Genomic DNA, 19,616 nt, shown 5'->3' on the forward strand with positions numbered 1-19,616 from the left:
TGGAAGAGAGTGTCTCTGTCATAGTGAGCCTTTGAAATATCGGTAAGCTCCTTTCTGCGTTCAACCAGACTTGAAGCGGTTGAGGTACGGCAAATATAGAGAAGCTTCTTACATAACTCCATATCATAAATGGAACATCTTTCAGGATACATTAATTTCACACATTGCACGATCATGTTCTCGTATGCATCCAAAATATTACCCATCTTGGAAATGGATTGAATCGTGTATGAAGGCATGTGAATCATTAAAAGTCTATCTTGGTCGCTTTGTTTGGACTCATAATCTCTCAATTTTGCCTCAATATCTGCTTCAATACCTTGCACATCTCTTTTGTATTTCTTTGTTGATTCATGGAGGGTTTGTTTAGCATACTGGCAATAATCTCTGTTGACCAAAACCATATTAATAAGAACTTTCAATAATCTAGTATATTCCAAAGAGTATTCGCTCTTCATCATTTTGATTCTTTCGCAATGATCTTTGTACAAGTTGAAAGCACTTTCAATATCCTCGCTTGTGATTGGTTTTTTAGAATCTGACTCTTGCCATATGGTACCCAACTTCTTGGCAACTTGAAAAACGCGTAAATCTTCCTTGTGATATTTTGAAAGTGGTACATAGGATGCTGCAGCTCCCTTTTCTACTTCATAAAGTGCTTGACGAACTTGAACTCCGAGTACCCACGGATAAGTTGGTGAGGACTCTTTTGCTTGCAAACCAGCCATATACTCATCATAAGAGAGTGGTTCCTCTTTAGGTAATTCAAGAAAAGGTTTTCCGTTCTCGTCGTATTTTAACTCGGCATTCTTGTATTTTTCAGTGGCCTCTTTGATGGCCATTGCTTCCTTGTAGAGTCTTCTCTCCTCATTTCTAAAGGTTCTCAAAGGTCTTGTTAATTCATGTTCGTTTTGTTCAGCCAAATTCAATTCATCCTCATCAAACTGATGTTTCTTGTAGGAACATTTTTGAATACTATTTACTGATGAGAGAGAAATGATTGCCGAGTGATGATGAGTGGAAACAGCAACACCCGAAAATACCTTTGATGACGATGAAGAGGAAGAACGAAGAAGAGCTCGGCTCAACATTTTTTTTTCAAAATTTTCATAATAAAAAATATTCATCAAGCCTTGTTTTTCATCCAAGTCTGAAATTGTTGTCGGGAGTTGAAGAAGGACAAACAAACATCGCTGGAAGGAATATTGCTACAAAATCCCGAGACATCCTTGAGCAATGTAATCATAATTTTGTTTGTTCTGATGGAGGAAACATTCCATAAATTTACGGACATTTCAAATTTAAAAAATGTCTTCAGATCAACATCCTTGCAATTACTGTTCATTCTAGTAGCACCTATATTCCAATGGAATGCAAGGGATGCTGGTCACAGTTCTATGATCTTTGTGAGAGTTGTAAAGATCAATACATTTGTCAAGATTGTGGAGAGTATATTTGTGAAGATTGTAGCAACCGGTTTACTGTTACTAGCAGTCATTCGAGCAACATGTGCATGAGGTGCCACCGTGAAGTAGATGATTCTGGAGAGAAATTTTGCCCAAATTGCTGTTTCTTGTGTAGCTTTTGTCCAGGAATTGTTTGTAAAGAGTGTCATCAAGGAAACAAGATGAGCTTTAGGAATACTTGTCATTGTTGTAAGCTCTCGATGTGTGATCGTTGCAACGAGCATTGTTGTTCAAAATGCTTTTACAACATTTGTGTTTCTTGTGTCAAATATTGTACGTTTGAGAATTGCTGCAAAGTAATTTGTACAAGCTGTTGTAGAACACAGAAATCGGTGAAATGTACTCTTCACAACTCAAAGAAAAAGAGAGACAGATGCAATTCCATGATATCCCAAACACAACAACTTGGAGACATTATTTTTGACTTTAACAGATAATCATTGAGAAATACACGGCATGGATTGGAATACATCTATCTCTGCAGAGGACTTCAAATTGAAGATTGGCAAAACCACTCACCCTTGTTCAGCAAATTTTTTCCCGCGTTTCAAATATTTTACAGCTCGCAAAAATTGAAAACATCAAACCTTCTAGGAATTACAATTACGAGAGAGAACAGTCAAAGGTGCAGTTCAATCCCGATCCTATCTATTCGTTTCTTCTAGTAAACAATTGATATCATGAACGGATCATTAAACTTGAGCAGTATTAACGGAGAGAGCTCGATCGAGTCGAGTAGTTTGTTGGACACTTCTACCGACGGAGGGGCCTACAAAAGTGCAGAGAACGACTTGGGTGGCACTGTTGAGAGTCATTATGATCATGTTCATGTTTGTATTCGATTGGCTCCGGTGCCAGGTAGGTTACATTAATGGTTATGCACGAATGGCACATTCACTGTTTGAATGATTTTCTAAATCAATCTCAACAACAACAACAGCCGAAGAATCAAGTGCCAATGCTCAAAACATAATTGAAATTTCCGATGTCAACAAACTCATTGCATATCATCCAGAGAGTAGAGAAGGATTATTATACAAATTTGATCACTGTTTTGACAGTGAAACGTCAAATAATGAAATATTCGAATCGGTTTGTGTGCCCCTATTGAATGCTGTCATTGAGGGATATAATGGCACAATTATTTCTTACGGTTCTTCAAGAACTGGTAAAACAGAAATGATGATTGGAAATGAGCGAGAGGAAGGAATTGTCGATCTGACATTTCGAGAAGGATACTCTTATTTATCTTCAGTGGCAGATAAGGTTGCGTACTCGATCTCATTTTCGTTTTGGGAAATGAGCAATGACACAATATTGGATTTACTTGATCCTGACGATGAAAAAGAGTTGAAACTTAAAAAACACACCAAACAAGGTGTATTCATTACAAATTTGAAAGAAATGCAAGTGGAGAGTTGGGAGCAATTGCAATCATTGATTGACGATGGCATTCGACGAAGTCAAAAATTGACAGCTCAACGAAAGATCAGACTCCATTCGTTCATGAGATTGAGATTGACAAGAAATGACTTGGACCATCCAGAACAAGATGTCTCCTCCTCGCTCATGTTTGTAAATTTGAAAGGAACTGAAAGAATTGGTAAAATGGGAGCCAAGGGCGAACATTTGAAAGAAGGAGCAAGCTTGAACAAGAGTTTGACTGCATTCGGTAATGCCATCCACAATGTTGTGCATCATACCAAAGTCAAGGGAGCAAAAACCTCAAATGTGAATATTAATAGCTTATTTGGAGATTCAATGGTCACAGCTGTTCTCAGCGAGGCACTCGGAGGGAAAAGTGCTTCAGTGATCATTGGCTCCATTTCACAAACAGAATTCCACTATTTGGAAACCATGGAAGCTTTGGAAAATTTGAGAATTGCCAGACACATTTCTACATTCCCAAAAAAGCAAATACTCAACACGAAGGTCATAGAAATACTCAACAGGATCAAAGCACTCGAAAAAGTTTGTGCTGAAGATAAACTAGCTCCAGGCCATCCTCCTACTGAGGAGCAAGAAAAACTCGAATCCTTAAAACAACTTTATCGAAAATACCTAGCTGGAATGATTGAATTGGATGATTTAAGCAAATCGAAAGAGAATGGAGTTGAACTTCAACCCATTCCAGACAAGAAACTTCCAAAAGCTCAATTATGGAAACAAAACGATATGAAATCTCAGAGACATGGAATGCGAGCGACTGTGTACAAACCAACGGGACAAGCAGGTGTGAAACCCAAAGAAACTTATAAAGGTCAATGGATGGATCACCAAAAACATGGCTATGGTGAGGAAGACACTCAGAAATTCAACTACAAGGGATGTTGGGCCAATGGTAAGAAAGAAGGAGAAGGAGTATTGTATTCGAAAGAAAAATCGAAAAAGATCTATAATGGAGAATGGAAGAATGGTCTCAAACACGGTAAAGGTATCTATTATTACGATAATGGAGAAATCTATGAAGGAGATTGGGCCAACGACATGAGATGGGGCTATGGTACCATGTATTTCATCGATGGCACCAAATACGAAGGAGAATGGGCCAATGATAAACAACATGGAACAGGTTGTACCATTGAAAAGAATGGAGATCGATTTGAAGGAAGTTACTTAGATGGTTTAAAACATGGTCCAGGTATTTATTATTACATTACAGCAGGTCAAAAATATGTGGGAGAATGGTTTAAGGGAGTTCCAAAATGTGGTCAACTTTTTAAAGATGTAGAATATGAAGAAAGTATCGATCCAGAGAATCTTCCAAAGGATATTCCTGAAAATAAGTTACTGGATCGAGAACGAGTCATTGAAGATGCTGTGACTTCGGTACGATTGTTAATGGAGCAACAAGGTGTTTTACCTTTGGTCACACGAGAGAATGTATATGATTAATAACAAGTTACCACTTTAAGGCTGCTGACATTCCCAAATAACAATTTTGATAAATTTATCCATTCACCAGGAAATTTTCGAGGTCGAAGAGAGCCACGTCAGCATTTAACAATCCTGAACGAAATTGCTGCCCTGATTATAAAAAAAATGTCTTCATCATCAACCACTCAAGCTCCACAACAAACCGAAAACAAGGTGACTTTCAAAATCACATTGACTTCACATCCAAAACAACCTTTTAGAACGTATGTAAATAATATTCCTAAACAGTGAAATCGGGAAGTCTCTGATATTAAATTCGATTGCAATTCTCGGAACCATTAAATTCATAATGATTCATAATTCTTTTACAATCGATATGAATGAAATATTGAAATACTCTCAATCATCACGGTTCGGACAAAACCATTCATTCATCAACTGAATTCAACGAAAATGCATCCATTCTGGATGAATCCGAAATTAATTTTCAAAATATTTTCTTTAAAATCTCTCTCATGAACAGAATCAAAGTTCCAGAAAGTGCTCCATTCACAGCTGTCCTCAAATACGCAGCTGAAGAATTTCAAATTTCAGCTGAAACAAGTGCCATTCTCTCCAATGATGGTATCGGAATCAATCCAAGTCAAACTGCAGGAAATGTTTGGTTAAAGTATGGCTCTGATTTGCGTATCATTCCACGAGACAAGGTCGGAACGAATTAAACGTGTCATATTTTGTGAACAATTAATTTTTACAGCTGTGTGTATTTTCGGATCAATAATTCGAATTTTGGAATTTGTACAATTTACAAGTTTATGTACAATTTTTACACCTTTCCTTTTCACCCCTTTCATGGAGAGTAGTTTACCAGTAACACATCATTATTTGTACAGAACGGATTGAGGTCGTTTTGCAGGACTCGACGATGACACTACATTTCCAGTGCCAGGACTTGCACTATTTGTGGTATTATTGGAAAGTTTTTCAAAGAATTGCAATCGTTGACTTAATGGTAAATTATCATTCTTCACAGAAGCATTCGAAGGTGAACTAGTCACTGGTGACGAAGACACTGTTGAATTCTTATTATTCATCGATGAAACAATATCCAAAGTCATTTTCTTTTGTTTCGTCATGGGAGAGTCCACTAATTCTGTATTGTTACTAGTCACATTCTTTGCTTGATTTGTTGTTGCAGTCGTGGTTGTGGCCATCGATCGATTGGTTGGCGTCGAGTTTGCAACATGGCCACTTGATCTTGGTGTATTCATGGTCGTTGTCGTAGTAGTAGTGGTAGTAGTAGTGGTAGTATTGGAGTTATTATTACTCGATCTTGGTGTGGTCATGGTCGTATTGTTGTTATTGTTGTTTAAATTATTCGCTCTTGGTGTTGAACTTCCATTATTATTATTATTTGTATTTGGACTTGTCGTGGTTGAAATATTCTTGAGTTGAAATTGTGGCTTATTCATGGTAGTCTGCACTGATGCATTCACTACTTCTTTGGAATTTAGAACTTCTTGCTTGCTCAATTTGTTGAGTGACAAGTTTGGAGAAGAATTATTTGGAAAGTGTTTCACACTATTATTACCACTACCACTTGTATGCATAGTTGTTGGTATGGTTGTTGTTGCTGTTGTTGTAGTAGCCATGTTCGTATGACTTGCACTATATGGATGTCGAGGTGAAGAATGACCACTACTGCCACTTGTCAATGACGTGTTCGACAAGACGGGTGATTCCAAAGAAAGTGACGCTCTCGAAGGAGTCGACGATCCTTTCGACGACATCATGGCTGCTTTTCTTGGAGATGTCAACGAAAGATCATCTTGACTTTGCTGCTGTTTCGGAGCTGTCGGAAGTGGTTTCGCCTTTCTTTCTCCGCCAATTCCCATCAATTGTCCGTGTTGTTTCAAAACTTCTTGTAATCTCTTGATTTCATTATCTTTTTGAATGAGTTGTTTGTATAAATCTTGAATAATATTTTTCATAATTTCAACAGTTTCATTTTGAGAGGAGGATTCTTTTCTTGAATCATTGCCACGGTGTTTGAAAAGAGAAGACAGAGAAGCAGTGAGTGAAGTGTCCGAATCACTGTCACTTGTCAAGATGGGTGAGGAAATTTCAGAGGTATTGGAGAGAGTGCAGGTCGATGTGGAATCATCCAAATTGGGTGATTGAGAATTATTTCCATGATTCACAATAATTTGTGAAATGTTTTGTTGAAGTACGGATCCTCCTTTAAATAATCCACCGACAAAACGTTTCATTAAATTTGCAGCACCTAATGCATGATTGTCTCCTCCTCCTCCTCCTCCGACAGCATTGGAATCTAAATGATCTCCTGAATTATTCAAATCATCCAAAGAGGATGAATCATTGTGATCTCCCAAATTTGGAGAACTATTACCAAAATTGGTAGTATTTGAAGTTACAGCATTGGGAAAGAGAGAAGAAGATCTCTTTTTCTTGGTCTTTTCATGTTGTTGTGAATGAGAAGCAATCTTTTCACGAACTTTCTTAATGATAAACTTTTCGAAAAAGTCAGAACTCAGATACGATTCAAAACTGTCTTGTTTCAATTGCAAATTAATTTGAACGGTCAATTCGTTGAAAGCATGTTGAATTTTTGTCCACAATATTTCTGGAGTTAACATGGTGTTACCTTCTGACGCCACATTGACATTTGACATTTTTGATTCATTCATACTATTGTTAGTAGAATTCACAAAACTCTTAACGTCTTCAAAATTTTCCACAATTCTCATTCTCATCTTGTCAGTAATATTCAACTCTTTCGGAGATTCCAATTTCACAAAAGTATCAATCAACGATTGTGTCTGTTCCATCATGTGAGGCACCGATCGCAAACTCTTTACATTCTCCAATTGCAGTAAATACAATAAATTTTCATCGCAATGAGTGACTTGAGTGAGATATTCCAAGAAACATTGACAAGCTTCTTTATCTCTCATGATGGTGGAATAATTAAAGTAATGTTGAATTTTAATATGAGGAGAAGAAGAAGGACATGTTACAGTAGTAGTATTGTTGTTGGTATTATTTTGATTATTATTTTGTGTATTATTATTATTATTATTATTATTTTGCGTATTATTTTGTGTGGATGATGATGATGGTAGTGAAGTAGGTGGACTTGTTGTTGTTGTTGGAGAAGTAGAACCCGATGAGGAGGATGATGAAAAAGAGGAGTACATTGCTCCTCCTCCTCCTCCTCCTTCACTTGTTGTTGTTGTTATTTGAATGCTCATGTTTGATGATGATGATGATGAACACAATGGATTCGAAAAAGGAATTAGAACACAATGTGTCGTAGAACAAGATTGTGATGATAATGCGCTTGGGATAGTCGTCGTTTGTGTTTTTCGAAAAACACAATCAGGTTGTCGTGATGCTGATAATAGTGATGAACCAAATGCTAGCCCTGTTGTTGTTGTTGTCAATTTTCTTCTGGTTGACTGTTGACGTTAAAGTTTTGGAGAAGGAAATGGCAAGCTGACGCTTGTTTGGGTTGATTGCGCAATGTTATGCGTTATGAATGGACAAAAGGAAGATGGAAATTGGCAATTCTATAACCAAAGACTTGAATGACATGTCTTCCAACAACAGACACAAAAGTATTGTTTGTGACTCGACAACGAAAGAAAAAGTACAACAATGAAAAGTGCTTTGAAAAGAATACTTTTCATTAATTGTACTACCACTCGAATGAGGGCCCTTTCAAACCTGCAGCCGCAGCAAACAGCCGAAAAGGACGGCTGCCAGCTCCTGCTGACTTCCCAAACTTTGTGGAAATCCAGAATCCTCCAGAATCCGGATGTTTATGGATTTTGGCGGTTGTTTTTGGCTTTAAAACGAATAAAATTTTTAACAACAAAAATGCAAAACAACAACAGCAACAACAACAACAATTCCTAACAAGCTTTGGCATGTTATCCTTGAACGAAATGAATTCAAATGTGGAGCTAGACAACCACATCAACGTACATCCACGAAACGAATTCTGATCTTCATCTTCTCTATGACTATCTTACCGATATAAAATTCACACCATCAGACATCAATTCAGTAATTCGTATTTTTGAAGAAAATGCTATCAGAAGCATTGCTTGTTCTAACTTTTATTTGATGATGAAGAGATCATGTCATTTGCACTTCCAAAATCCATCATCAAAGCAGCAATTTCTTTCCGAATGCAACCCGAAAATGATAATCCAAACCAAAGATTTCACGTAAAAACAAGATTATGACTGAAGATGATGTCAAACAAATGTTCATAACAAGAGAGCTTTGTGGAATCGCTCGCATCTTCCTCAAAGAAAAAGAAACAAATCATAACAATACTGACATCGAAGATGATGATGAGTCAATTTATAGTTCGACTTCAAGGTAGATAAATTGTCAATTTATCCATTATTGTTGTTATTAATGATCGGTTTGTTTGACAATGTATAGAGTTCAATCATCACCCAACAACAGAGTATTTTTGCCTTTTCAACTGCAAGAATATATGATCGAGAATTTTTATGGAGTGGCTCGACAATATTGTGGCTCCAATACCAATCTGAACGCTGAAAATTTCTTGAATGCTCTCAATAATTTTTTAAGTGCCTTAATTGTTGACTTATAATTCAACAAAGAGAAAGATCAATCCACAAGATTACCATATGAGTATTATTGTTGCTTCCAATCACCAGAACATATTAATTATATTGTTATTGGTGAATTTGAAAGAGCATGTCGCACTTTTGCCATGCTTCCAGATGCTGAATATGAAGCTCCAACCATTCATACTCTATTGTTTAATTTGAATATACCTGGTATTGAAGTTTTACTTACAAAAGAATTCAAATTGAAACAATATTCGAATAATGACATTATGGAATTCGATAAATTGGAGCAGCAATGAAACAGAACACATCAACCACACAACATGCTGCAAAATTTCAAAAACAAACAATCCAATGCACATATCACCATTGGAGGAATTACCTTTCACAAACAACAATTGATACATCAAGTAACATTTAGTCACAAAACTTCTTGTGATGTTTCGAGATATAGAAGGTTCGATAAGAGAAAACCTAACACTATCTCACAACAATCAAACTCCCTCTCATGGCAACTCTATTCTCTACTGACTTCTCAAGAACAAATTGAAAAACCAGAAGCAAATCAGACTCTCAATTCCGAATATTTAAGCATTGGTGATTATGTTCTCCAATTAGATGAAAACAATTATGTCTTCATCTGCCAAATTAAGCAAATCAAACAGTGGACAAAAAGGACTAAGAAGAACAAAACCTTTGTGGCTGAATGGCTGTTTGCTGCGGCTGCAGGTTTGAATGGGCCCTCACTCGAATAGAAGAAAGGATCATTCGTCTTTTGTTATCAATTTGGATTGCTATTTGGAATCCGTTGCCTGAAAACTCTCAAATCAGCGACGGATTTGACAAGGGACTAGCCAAAAAAGACAGCTCAACAACTGAGGTATCCAGTGGTTTCTAGATCTTTACTTTGGGATGATACAACAATTCCGTTGAATTTATTACAGAGGTGTTGGTTTAAGAGAGAATATCGTGTACATTAATCCACCATTTCATCATCACTATTATCAGCATCACCAATTTCAGCATCACCATTTTCCAAATAAAAGTTTACAAAATCCTTCAATACTTGATATGGATTTGCTGTACCTTGTGCAATCTGGAACAGGTATGACTTAAATTTTGGGTCAAGGTCAGCAGTTTCTTTCCAAGCAGTAATGACTGATTGTAATTTTTGATTTGGATTTAGTTGCTTCTTAAACTTCAATCTTAATTTTGGCTTAATCATGATATAAAAACATTTCAATAAGCTCTCACAGTCATATCTGGCCTGATATTGAATTGGGTTGTCAATAATCCAATTTTGTGCATACTCTTCTGCACAAAACACTGCTGTACCAGCAAATCCATCCATGGACATCGGGTCTTTCAAAACAAAACCCCATGTTTCGATAATGTAAACAACAAGAGTTTGGAATTAATTGGAGGAAAACTAATGGGTTTGTAACTCGCCAAACATCCATCCTTTGGAAAAGGATTGGTGTTTGAGGGATTTTCTGCATAATTTGTCATTAGACTTTATTGTCAATTGTCAGCTCAACTTTAAACTTTATAACCATTATACTTACCAAAACGTGCATTCATTTGAAAGACGAGAAACATGACTCAAAGAGACAAATTCACTCATCATAGCCTGGATATGGATTACAACATGAATCAATGTTGGGGCTGGTTTGGAAGAGACTTGTTGTTGTGGCTCAGTGTGTTGGAATTTGCAAACCACGCAATTGAAATGCATTGGATGTGTTGATTTTTTATTTGATGATGATGATTTACCTGCCAATAGCACACACTCCACGCATTTAAGGCTTTTAATATAGCCATGTTGTAGTTATTAAGCGGTAAGAACTTGATTGTTCTTCAGGGAATGTAATGAATTGAGGCGGCAAAATGAATGTAAGGCTTGCGTTCAATGACACAGGTGAAGGGATATGGATTACAATAGGTGAGGGCCCTGACAAATCCGCAGCCGATCATGCAACTTCAGGATTCGACTGATCCTGATCCAAAAATAAAAATCCAGAAATCGCTAGAGCGGATCCTCCGCTTTTCCACTTAAAGTTGGAACAAATCGAAGTCGATGTTTTGTTGTCTTTGGAAGAAGACCGTTAGCACAACAATTCATGAGGCCTTGCAACATCACCAGAAGAGACAGCCAATACCACCCAGCAAGCATTGACCCAGCATTATTTCTTCAGCATTGAATTTGTCCCAAAGTCACTTTACACCAGGACTTGTTCCGGTCCGAGGGCCCTGACAAATCCGCAGCCAGAGCCCACGCATCCTCAGCCGATCATGAAACTTCAGGATTCGATTCATACTGATCCAAAAATAAAAATCCAGGAATCGCTGGAGCGGATCCTCCGCTTTTCCACTGAAAGTTGGAACAAACCGAAGTCTATGTTTTGTTGTCGTTGGAAGACCGTTTACACAACAATTCATGAGGCCTTGTAACATCACCAGAAGGGACACCAACACCACCCAGCAAGCATTGATCCAACATTATTTCATCAGCATTGAATTTGTCCCAAGGACACTTTACATCAGGATGACTTGTTCTGGCCCGAAGAAAACAAACAGCAAAATGACCATCTCCATAATCATTGAAGACAAACAATTTAACAAACGACAGTCTTTGGTCTGTGGATACTTCTTGAAACGTGTCGCGAGTTCGACGTTTCTACAAAACAAAACCCCATCTGATCATTACTCTTTACTTGAAATCGACGAACAACCAAACCACCTGGTGGAGGAAGATCAATTACAGTTGTCGAATAACGAATTCATTAAAATGAAAGTTTTTATTGCAAAATCCTGATTTTTGGATTGAATCGGATCCACCACCCTGCAGCCGTTTGAAAAATGAGAGCCGCTGGATCCGGTGCCACTACGTGGGCTCTGGCTGCGGATTTGTCAGGGCCCTCTCCGGTCCGAAGAAAACAAACAGCAAAAAGACCATCCTTATAATCATTAAAGACCAACAATTTAACAAACGACAGTCTTTGGTCTGTGAATACTTCTTGAAACTTTTCGCGAGTTCGACCGTTTCTACAAAACAAAACACCACCTGATCATTACTCTTTACTTGAAATCGACGAACAACCAAACCACTTGGTGGAGGAAGATCAATTATAGTTGTCGAATAACGTTATTCATTAAAACGAAAGTTTTTATTGCAAAATCCTGATTTTTGGATTGAATCGGATCCACCACCATGCAGCCGTTTGAAAAATGAGAGCCGCTGGATACGGTGCCACTGCGTGGGCTCTGGCTGCGGATTTGTCTGGGCCCTCATTTCATCCTCCTCGAATTCAGTAATTAATTTGGATGTGTTTGGTATATCTTGTATGTGTTGAAGTATAGCCCTTTCTCGTTGAATTGATTCCGATATAACCTCTTGGTTAGAGCTGCACAACTTCATAGCATATTCTTGTGATCGATTATGGGAATCCTTAATGGATACCTTATACACATTGCAAGTTGCACCAAAACCTAATAGTTTCAATAACTTTACAGAACGTTGTGGAGTAGGAACGGGATCTTGCACATTACCGTATTTCATCATTGAATACAAATATTGAACTCCTTTGGACGTGTAATTTTCGCTTTCAATCTTTGGGTTAAACAATTCAAAAGGAACGGTAATCTCGTTGAAGACTTCTGTTTCAGAGAAATAAGAACGTATGAAATGAATTTCTGAATATGTCATCAATGCGGCTATAAACACCGTTCTTTGTTTGTTGGACTCTCTCGCCTTATAAATATAATTAAACACCTGTCCAAGCTGGTCGTCCTTATTAACTTGCACTTTCACTTCCAAAAAGGCCTCAGCAATTTTACTCAAGCCATCATAAAGAGCTAGGTCTGAAATGTTTGAAATTTTAAACTTGTTTGAAACAAGCACAAAGTCCGGTTTGCAGTTTCTTATGGTCTGATAATATCTGGTATCCAAGGCTGTAAACTCAAATTCCTCAGAAAATTTTCTGTTAAAAATCTTTACAATAGCATCTTGAACATCGTTTTCATTATCCAATTTCTTTTGTTTGGATATCTTACAAGTGACCTATTCAACACTTGACAACCAATAAGGATTCTGCACAACAGTGATGGTGTTCTTAATCTTTGAATAAAACTCACGATACGATGACGTTGTATCATCAATACGTGAAACAGTTGAGGTGTTGAACCTTTGCAAGTTCTACCTGAGCAGTTAGTTGTTTTGTTCTCTCTTGAACAATCATTCTTTGAGCGTCCAATTGCTTTGTTCGCTCTTCGGAAAAGATTTGTTTTGTTCTCTCTTTCTCTTGCTCTTGCTTTGTTTTCTCTTGCTCTTGCTTTGTTCTCTCTTGCTCTTGCTTTGTTTTCTCTTGCTCTTCAAGAAATCCCAAAAACTTCAAAACAACATCTTTGTCTAAATTCGGACTCATTAGTAATGAGAGTAACATATTCGTTGGGGAATTGTTGTTGGTATCAAGATCGAAAGACGATGGAAGAAGTGGAGTGGTCATGTTATATTTTTTTCTTTTATTCCCGCTAAAGCCGTAATGTTTATATTTCTTATGATGATAGTAAAACTCTAAGGCAATTTGTTCCAAGAATCAACAATTCCTCTCAAAAGAATTATCAAAGTGTTAAATTTAACCCTTAAGCGCACTCGAAAACATTTTGAACAAGGGTTTTCTTCCACCATTAAGAGGATGACGGCTCTCATGAACCCATTTACAAGAAGAAAGCAAGTGCCACGTGGCTCGGTCCGAGGAGCTCGTAAATCCATTACTCCTCTCATCAAGGCGGAAAAGAAGGAACAAGAATATAAGAGATATCATGAAACAAAACAAGCCGTTGTAGAAGCAAGAAAAAAGAGAAAAACAACTGATACTGTTTTCACGGAAAGAAATGGTACTCATATTCCACAACCTCGGGTTGATGAGGTTGAGAATTTACGGCAAGGATGGAAGGAAGTATTCTTGGTCGGAATGGAATTGTTATGATTTGGCTTATCAAATCCGTGCAAATGAAAGGAGTTAACGAGGAAATTATTGATATGAAAAAATTGAAAATGTCTTGGACTCCTTTGATCCCTAAGGCTAATCAAAGAAAGAGAATTAATTATGCAAATCTTCCTCATGTGTTTGCATTGTATTGCAATTTGAGAAGAAATTTTTTGTCAAGAATGAAGGAAGAAGACATCAGGGTCTATGAATATTGTCTGCCATATTGTTTCAGGCCATGAGAGTCATTGACGAAATTAAGAAGGACAATAGTGGTACCCTTGCAAAGTTGTACGTGTTGGACAAGTCAGGAAGTGTACAATTCAGTTTGGATTCAAAAGAGGATCCTCGATTTCTGCCAAACCATTTCTTTCCGTTCGCCACAAACAATTTCTGCATTTCCTCCACTCTTGGATGCGTCATCAAGAACATGATCACTAATGCCGCAATGGTTGAATTATGCAAAGCATAAAATCCTAACGCCACATACTTGTTCAAGAAATACAATGGAATGCATGAAACTGCCACAAATTGACCCCCCATCGAGACTGAAATGGCCATCAAGATTTGAATGACCTTCTTCAATGCATGTTGTTTCATTTGAATAATTTTCAATTGCTCTCCCGTGTAGACTTGTTCAGCGTGATCATCTCGTTGTTGCTGATGTTCTTGCTGAAGAAAGATTTCTGACGTGATGTCAGATGCAGGAGTTTGTGGAGAACTCGTAATTTCACAGAATTCACAATCTGTGGATTCATATTTTCATGATTATTAGGTTTGTTGAAATAATTATGAACACTCATTCGCTCGTCCTTCACCTGCTTTTAAGGCTTTCATAATTTTTGCAGCATTGGTCTATCAGTAGCCACACAAACACGAATTTAGCGAGATTTTCATTTGTGGTTGGAATAAATTGAATGTTTGCACTACTTACAAACAAGATGAGAAACAGTAGAGTTGTCTCAAACATGAATAGTAAGGTCGAAAAGAAGAATATGGCCTATTCGAATGATTTTAACAGTTTCGTGTCTCCCAATACTGCTTTCAAAATTTCCATAACCAATAACAGAAGAGCCATCAGAGTAGTCATAACAATGACAAGAATTTGAAACACGATACAATATCTTACAATTTTAAATCTCTTCTCTGGGGTGGCTCCAATATCCTTTGAAGATCGAACACTATTAGGGTACAATTTTCATTAATTGTTATCAATTGTTGTTGTTGATTTCCTCATAACAAAATACCTACAATACCATAATTATGGCAATGTTGGAAATTAAGAAAAATTCGACAAACGTGACCCAGCATGTGATACTTGGGTCAACTCCTTTCAACACTCCATACACGATATTGGCTGTTATTACTTACGAGGCGGTCAAAGAACTAAATTCGGCTCCCAAACGTGTCATCACCACACAAAGTGCAGGGAGGGTGAGCCAGATAGAAAAAGCTTCGTAGGCAACCAGCCTATACCCAACCATTCTTGGCGACGTTGACGAACTCAAGTGTCATCACGAAAATAAACATCTCCAACCAAAAAAAATGCCTACAGCAAACAAAACGTTCTGGCAGAAGCTGAGTGATCAACACAACCACAATGCTCCCGATATTCGTTCAACTGCTTCAATAATGCCGTCAGTAAAGAAAAGAGTTTATTTTGAAGATCAACCGTTCATGGTTGAAAATATTACACCAGCTACTAATGTTAGTTATGAAGAGTGCTATTCCGAACTGAAATACGTTTGCAGAGGTATAAATCGGAACAATTATTCTAAATTATTAACAGGAAAACAAATTTATAATTGCGATTATGACATAATTGGCGTTATTCGAGACGAACTCACCTTAGAATCAGCATGTTGTTCAAAATATTGTAGTATTTTTCAAAATCAGTGTCGTCAATGTAGTGAATTGGAAAAACACCTAGTTTCAATCATGGAAAATAGGCATGATATATTTGAAATGCTATTGAAAGGAATTTTACCACAACCCAAGCAATTAATATCATTTCCATTATTGATGTATGAGTTATTGTGTAAACTTGTGCCATTTATACCAGTCAGCCAAGATGAACACAAACTTTTAACAGTGTTTAGAAAAGCTCAAACTTCATACAATGAAGCATTGTCGACACAATACAACAACAAACAAATTACGAACAATGAACACCGTGATACACAAGCTTTGAAGGTTCCAAGGTCAAGCTTTACTCCATTCTTAGAGACATTTTTTGGATCCTTTATATTCAATCAGTTGCAAAATTATACAAAGAATCCATTTCATCACAAATATTCAGAGGTTGAAAGAAGATATTGGGTTGTGATGAAATATTATTGTGGAAAACAATTTTTCATCAGAATGGGAGGAGAGCGCAATCAAAATATTGAACGGAATAATTTTAATCATTTAAAATATAATCTAATTATACCAAGTTGGAATACTGTTAAACAATGGACACCTGCTGGTTGTTATGGTATGATTCCCGACATCACACTTACCCTAAAGAACATGTTACTGCCTGACTCTTGTAAAGATACATGTATCTCGTTTGATGGAATGAAAGTGTTTAAACATTTTGATGTTTTGGGAGATCAAATTGTTGGAAGTGAAAAATATTGTTACACTGTTGAAGACGTGAAACAATTTGGTGTTAAACATCTAATAGACCAAATGATTTTATTTTCTATTAATGCCATCGATAATTCATGGCATTTACCGCTGGGTTGGTTTGGAGTTAGTTCTGAAACAGACGTACTTGAATTTGTCACTAGCAAAATACTTTATTTCAAAGAGTTGCTCCAAGAATCTGTAACAATTGTGTGTGGATGTTCTGATGCAGAAATTGATGCACATGCTGTGCAAACAATTATTAGAAAAAAACACAAAGACTTCATTTTCGTCAATGATTACGTTCACAATTTCAAAAATCAACGAAATGTATTATTTAATGGAACAATATTGCACGAGAAAATCTCAATGCAGACCATAATTTATTACATGATACAACATAGGACATTGTATCGATTACTCGACAGAGAAGAAGTTGATCCTACGGATATTATGAATTTGAAATCATGTCTAAATTTAACAGAACGACCTGTATTGCAAGAATTACGTAAAATTGGCACTATAGAGGCAAATAGTGTTGCTGGTTACCTTGAATTAATTCGTGATATTTATGACTGCATTAATGATAACAGTCCGGATATAATTGATATTTTGAGTGAAAGCAAAACAATTTTCGAAAAATTACCCAATTATCCCAAAAAAACGAAGAAAATATGTGTTCACACACTTGAAGGATTTCTTGCATTAGCGTCTCGGTTTCCAAATTTCAAACCCAGTTGCATTACAACAAATTATGAAGAGCTACTCTTTTCAATAATTCGAGGAATGTTTCCCAAGCCAACAACCAAACAATTTTGCCAAAGCGCACTATTTTCATTCTATATATTTTTAATATTACATTCCACTGACGATGTTCGTGGGTTCTCACTCCCAGATATTCCATTAACTGATCATTATTTTGGTATGAAATTGGTTATCAAGATTTTACCAACTCTTCCTGGTCGAATTGTACTTGATAGAAATGTCAAGAAAAAAACTTGCAAAGAATTACAAATTATTAATCAAAACGTAGCCACTTACTCAAGAAAAACTACGTTGAGGGCTGAAGTGTGTGCTCCTAAATGTATATATTTATGCTGCCCTGTTTCTGGATGTAAAAAACAAAAACCATATATTATCAAAGGGTCTTTTACAAATCATTTGAAAGCTAAACATCAATTTTCAGACGAAGAAGCAGAAGCAACAGTTGCTCAATTAGAATGTTTGCAATTTTCTGCTCAATTAGAAAAAGATGTTGCTTTTAGGAAACAAAGTTGCAAAAACAATGAGAATATTATTGTACAACACAAACCACCTTACCTGATTTCAAAATTCAAAAACAGGTTGACTATTCAATATAATTTTGCACCTCTTAAATCAATTCCCACGCCTCACTGTATCAATCAAGAGACAAGACGACCATTGAACTTCTTTGTGCTAGATTTAGAAACAACAGGATTTTCTCCAAAATGCAACTCCATAATTCAATTTGCAATGTTATCATTATTTAGTAATGAATTACATTCCATATTTGTATCCCCTAGTGGTGTGTGGAGTTCTATTGCATTACAAATGCACGAAACTAAATTTCAGATTTTGGATGAAAGTGAAACATTGCAAAACATGATTCCTAAAATTTGTAATTATTTGACTAGGAATGACACTGCTGATGTGATGTTGTTGGTTCATTCAACTGGTTTGGACAAGGCTTTCTTTAGTGCTGCAATTGCACCACTTAAACTCCGATCAACAATTTACTATTGTTCTACTATGCAAAAAAACTTGCTTGGAAAAAAGGGATTAGAAAACCACTTTAGAGAAAAAGTATGTGACTCTCTTCCCGGAATAGCACATAATGCCGTTGTGGATGTGCTTATGTTGTATGATTTGCTGTTGTCGAAGTTTGGGAACGATCAAGAAATTGTGAAGGCCATCGGAAAAGCAGAATGTACAACAATAGACGACTAGGAATTCCACTGATGGTTTGTTCAGTTCGATGAATTGTTTTCTCTGTTTCCTACTCTGGTTTGCGTGTTGTTTTGTTGAAGTGAAGAAACTTGCTGATGTGGTTGTGTTGATCACTCAGCTTCTGCCAGAACGTTTTGTTTGCTGTAGGCATTTTTTTTGGTTGGAGATGTTTATTTTCGTGATGACACTTGAGTTCGTCAACGTCGCCAAGAATGGTTGGGTATAGGCTGGTTGCCTACGCTTTGGCTCACCCTCCCTGGTTACACGTTCAACCAAAATAAAAAATGAAAAACCATAATTTTCCAAATAAAAAAATGATGCCTCACAGCCTTTACATGCTCACGAAGAAGGCAAATTTTTCAAAAACAGTTCTAGTCCAGGGAATCTCGCGTTGTTATTGATCGTCAAGTGAAACACGCGATTGCTAATTGCAAACTGTCCCAATTACTCTACCAACCACTGCCGTAAAGGTGGTGGGTGGTAATTTTTGGACTCTGAAAGCTCTTCAGAGTAATCAACAAGAGAAAATTAAAGATGATGATGGAGAGGAAGGAGGCTTGAAAAGGGCAACAGCTCGCATCGCCCTGTAACTCTTTTCCAACCAAGAGGTTGTTTTCATCTTGGATTTCATCAAGATCAATTTAACAAAAAAAATTGTGGTCATTCGTGTATTAATGGGCTTATTTCATTCCAAGAGATCACCATCTCATTCCACTCTAGCGACATGCGAAATGCAGCAGCAAAAATCCACCTCGAATCCATCCACATTTGAGCATGACGAGGAGGCAAAGAATACATTGAACTCTTCACATCAACCCATTGCTCAAGATTCAACGCGAAGAACCAGTGTGGACATTGTGCGGGGGCAAGCTTCAAGAGTTTGATTTTAAGATCTTTGTACAAACTTTGTAACAAGTTGACAAGCTTGTCAGTTCATTACAAGTAAAACATGTCCATCAGTTGCTTCATGACAATTTGCATTCTGTCACTCACTCTCAATGCACATCCATCGTCATGATGTTCTGAATATTGATGATGGTTGTAATTATGAAAAATCATAAGCGCGGGAGTGTCTG

General features: G+C 36.9%; 10 protein-coding genes across 10 annotated transcripts; 5 read left to right on the plus strand and 5 right to left on the minus strand.

Moving 5' to 3' along the window:
• Positions 1-1,091, minus strand: C9374_014201 (uncharacterized protein; the record flags this gene model as incomplete). The annotated part of the gene is made up of 1 exon (XM_044690163.1): positions 1-1,091. A coding segment is annotated over one exon (1,091 nt), but the record flags the coding sequence as incomplete, so codon positions are not given.
• A 1,055-nt stretch (positions 1,092-2,146) lies between these two features.
• On the plus strand, positions 2,147-4,361 carry C9374_014202 (uncharacterized protein; the record flags this gene model as incomplete). The annotated part of the gene is made up of 2 exons (XM_044690164.1): positions 2,147-2,324; positions 2,407-4,361. 2 exons carry the CDS (start codon positions 2,147-2,149, stop codon positions 4,359-4,361), a joined length of 2,133 nt encoding a protein of 710 aa, XP_044541651.1.
• A 147-nt stretch (positions 4,362-4,508) lies between these two features.
• C9374_014203 (uncharacterized protein) lies at positions 4,509-5,065 on the plus strand (the record flags this gene model as incomplete). Its single annotated transcript, XM_044690165.1, has 2 exons — positions 4,509-4,606; positions 4,867-5,065. 2 exons carry the CDS (start codon positions 4,509-4,511, stop codon positions 5,063-5,065), a joined length of 297 nt encoding a protein of 98 aa, XP_044541652.1.
• A 159-nt stretch (positions 5,066-5,224) lies between these two features.
• On the minus strand, positions 5,225-7,615 carry C9374_014204 (uncharacterized protein; the record flags this gene model as incomplete). Its single annotated transcript, XM_044690166.1, has 1 exon — positions 5,225-7,615. The coding sequence occupies one exon, from the start codon at positions 7,613-7,615 to the stop codon at positions 5,225-5,227; it is 2,391 nt and encodes a 796-aa protein (XP_044541653.1).
• A 1,682-nt stretch (positions 7,616-9,297) lies between these two features.
• Positions 9,298-9,729, plus strand: C9374_014205 (uncharacterized protein; the record flags this gene model as incomplete). The annotated part of the gene is made up of 1 exon (XM_044690167.1): positions 9,298-9,729. The coding sequence occupies one exon, from the start codon at positions 9,298-9,300 to the stop codon at positions 9,727-9,729; it is 432 nt and encodes a 143-aa protein (XP_044541654.1).
• Positions 9,730-9,950: 221 nt separating this feature from the next.
• Positions 9,951-10,331, minus strand: C9374_014206 (uncharacterized protein; the record flags this gene model as incomplete). The annotated part of the gene is made up of 1 exon (XM_044690168.1): positions 9,951-10,331. One exon carries the CDS (start codon positions 10,329-10,331, stop codon positions 9,951-9,953), a length of 381 nt encoding a protein of 126 aa, XP_044541655.1.
• A 1,788-nt stretch (positions 10,332-12,119) lies between these two features.
• Positions 12,120-13,479, minus strand: C9374_014207 (uncharacterized protein; the record flags this gene model as incomplete). The annotated part of the gene is made up of 2 exons (XM_044690169.1): positions 12,120-13,034; positions 13,174-13,479. 2 exons carry the CDS (start codon positions 13,477-13,479, stop codon positions 12,120-12,122), a joined length of 1,221 nt encoding a protein of 406 aa, XP_044541656.1.
• Positions 13,480-13,668: 189 nt separating this feature from the next.
• C9374_014208 (uncharacterized protein) lies at positions 13,669-13,962 on the plus strand (the record flags this gene model as incomplete). Its single annotated transcript, XM_044690171.1, has 1 exon — positions 13,669-13,962. The coding sequence occupies one exon, from the start codon at positions 13,669-13,671 to the stop codon at positions 13,960-13,962; it is 294 nt and encodes a 97-aa protein (XP_044541657.1).
• Positions 13,963-14,193: 231 nt separating this feature from the next.
• C9374_014209 (uncharacterized protein) lies at positions 14,194-14,932 on the minus strand (the record flags this gene model as incomplete). The annotated part of the gene is made up of 2 exons (XM_044690172.1): positions 14,194-14,708; positions 14,893-14,932. 2 exons carry the CDS (start codon positions 14,930-14,932, stop codon positions 14,194-14,196), a joined length of 555 nt encoding a protein of 184 aa, XP_044541658.1.
• Positions 14,933-15,507: 575 nt separating this feature from the next.
• On the plus strand, positions 15,508-18,540 carry C9374_014210 (uncharacterized protein; the record flags this gene model as incomplete). Its single annotated transcript, XM_044690173.1, has 1 exon — positions 15,508-18,540. The coding sequence occupies one exon, from the start codon at positions 15,508-15,510 to the stop codon at positions 18,538-18,540; it is 3,033 nt and encodes a 1,010-aa protein (XP_044541659.1).
• Between the last annotated feature and the right edge of the window lie 1,076 nt (positions 18,541-19,616).

This window comes from Naegleria lovaniensis (assembly GCF_003324165.1).
Source record: "Naegleria lovaniensis strain ATCC 30569 chromosome Unknown tig076, whole genome shotgun sequence".
Classification (NCBI taxonomy): domain Eukaryota; phylum Heterolobosea; class Eutetramitea; order Acrasida; family Naegleriidae; genus Naegleria; species Naegleria lovaniensis.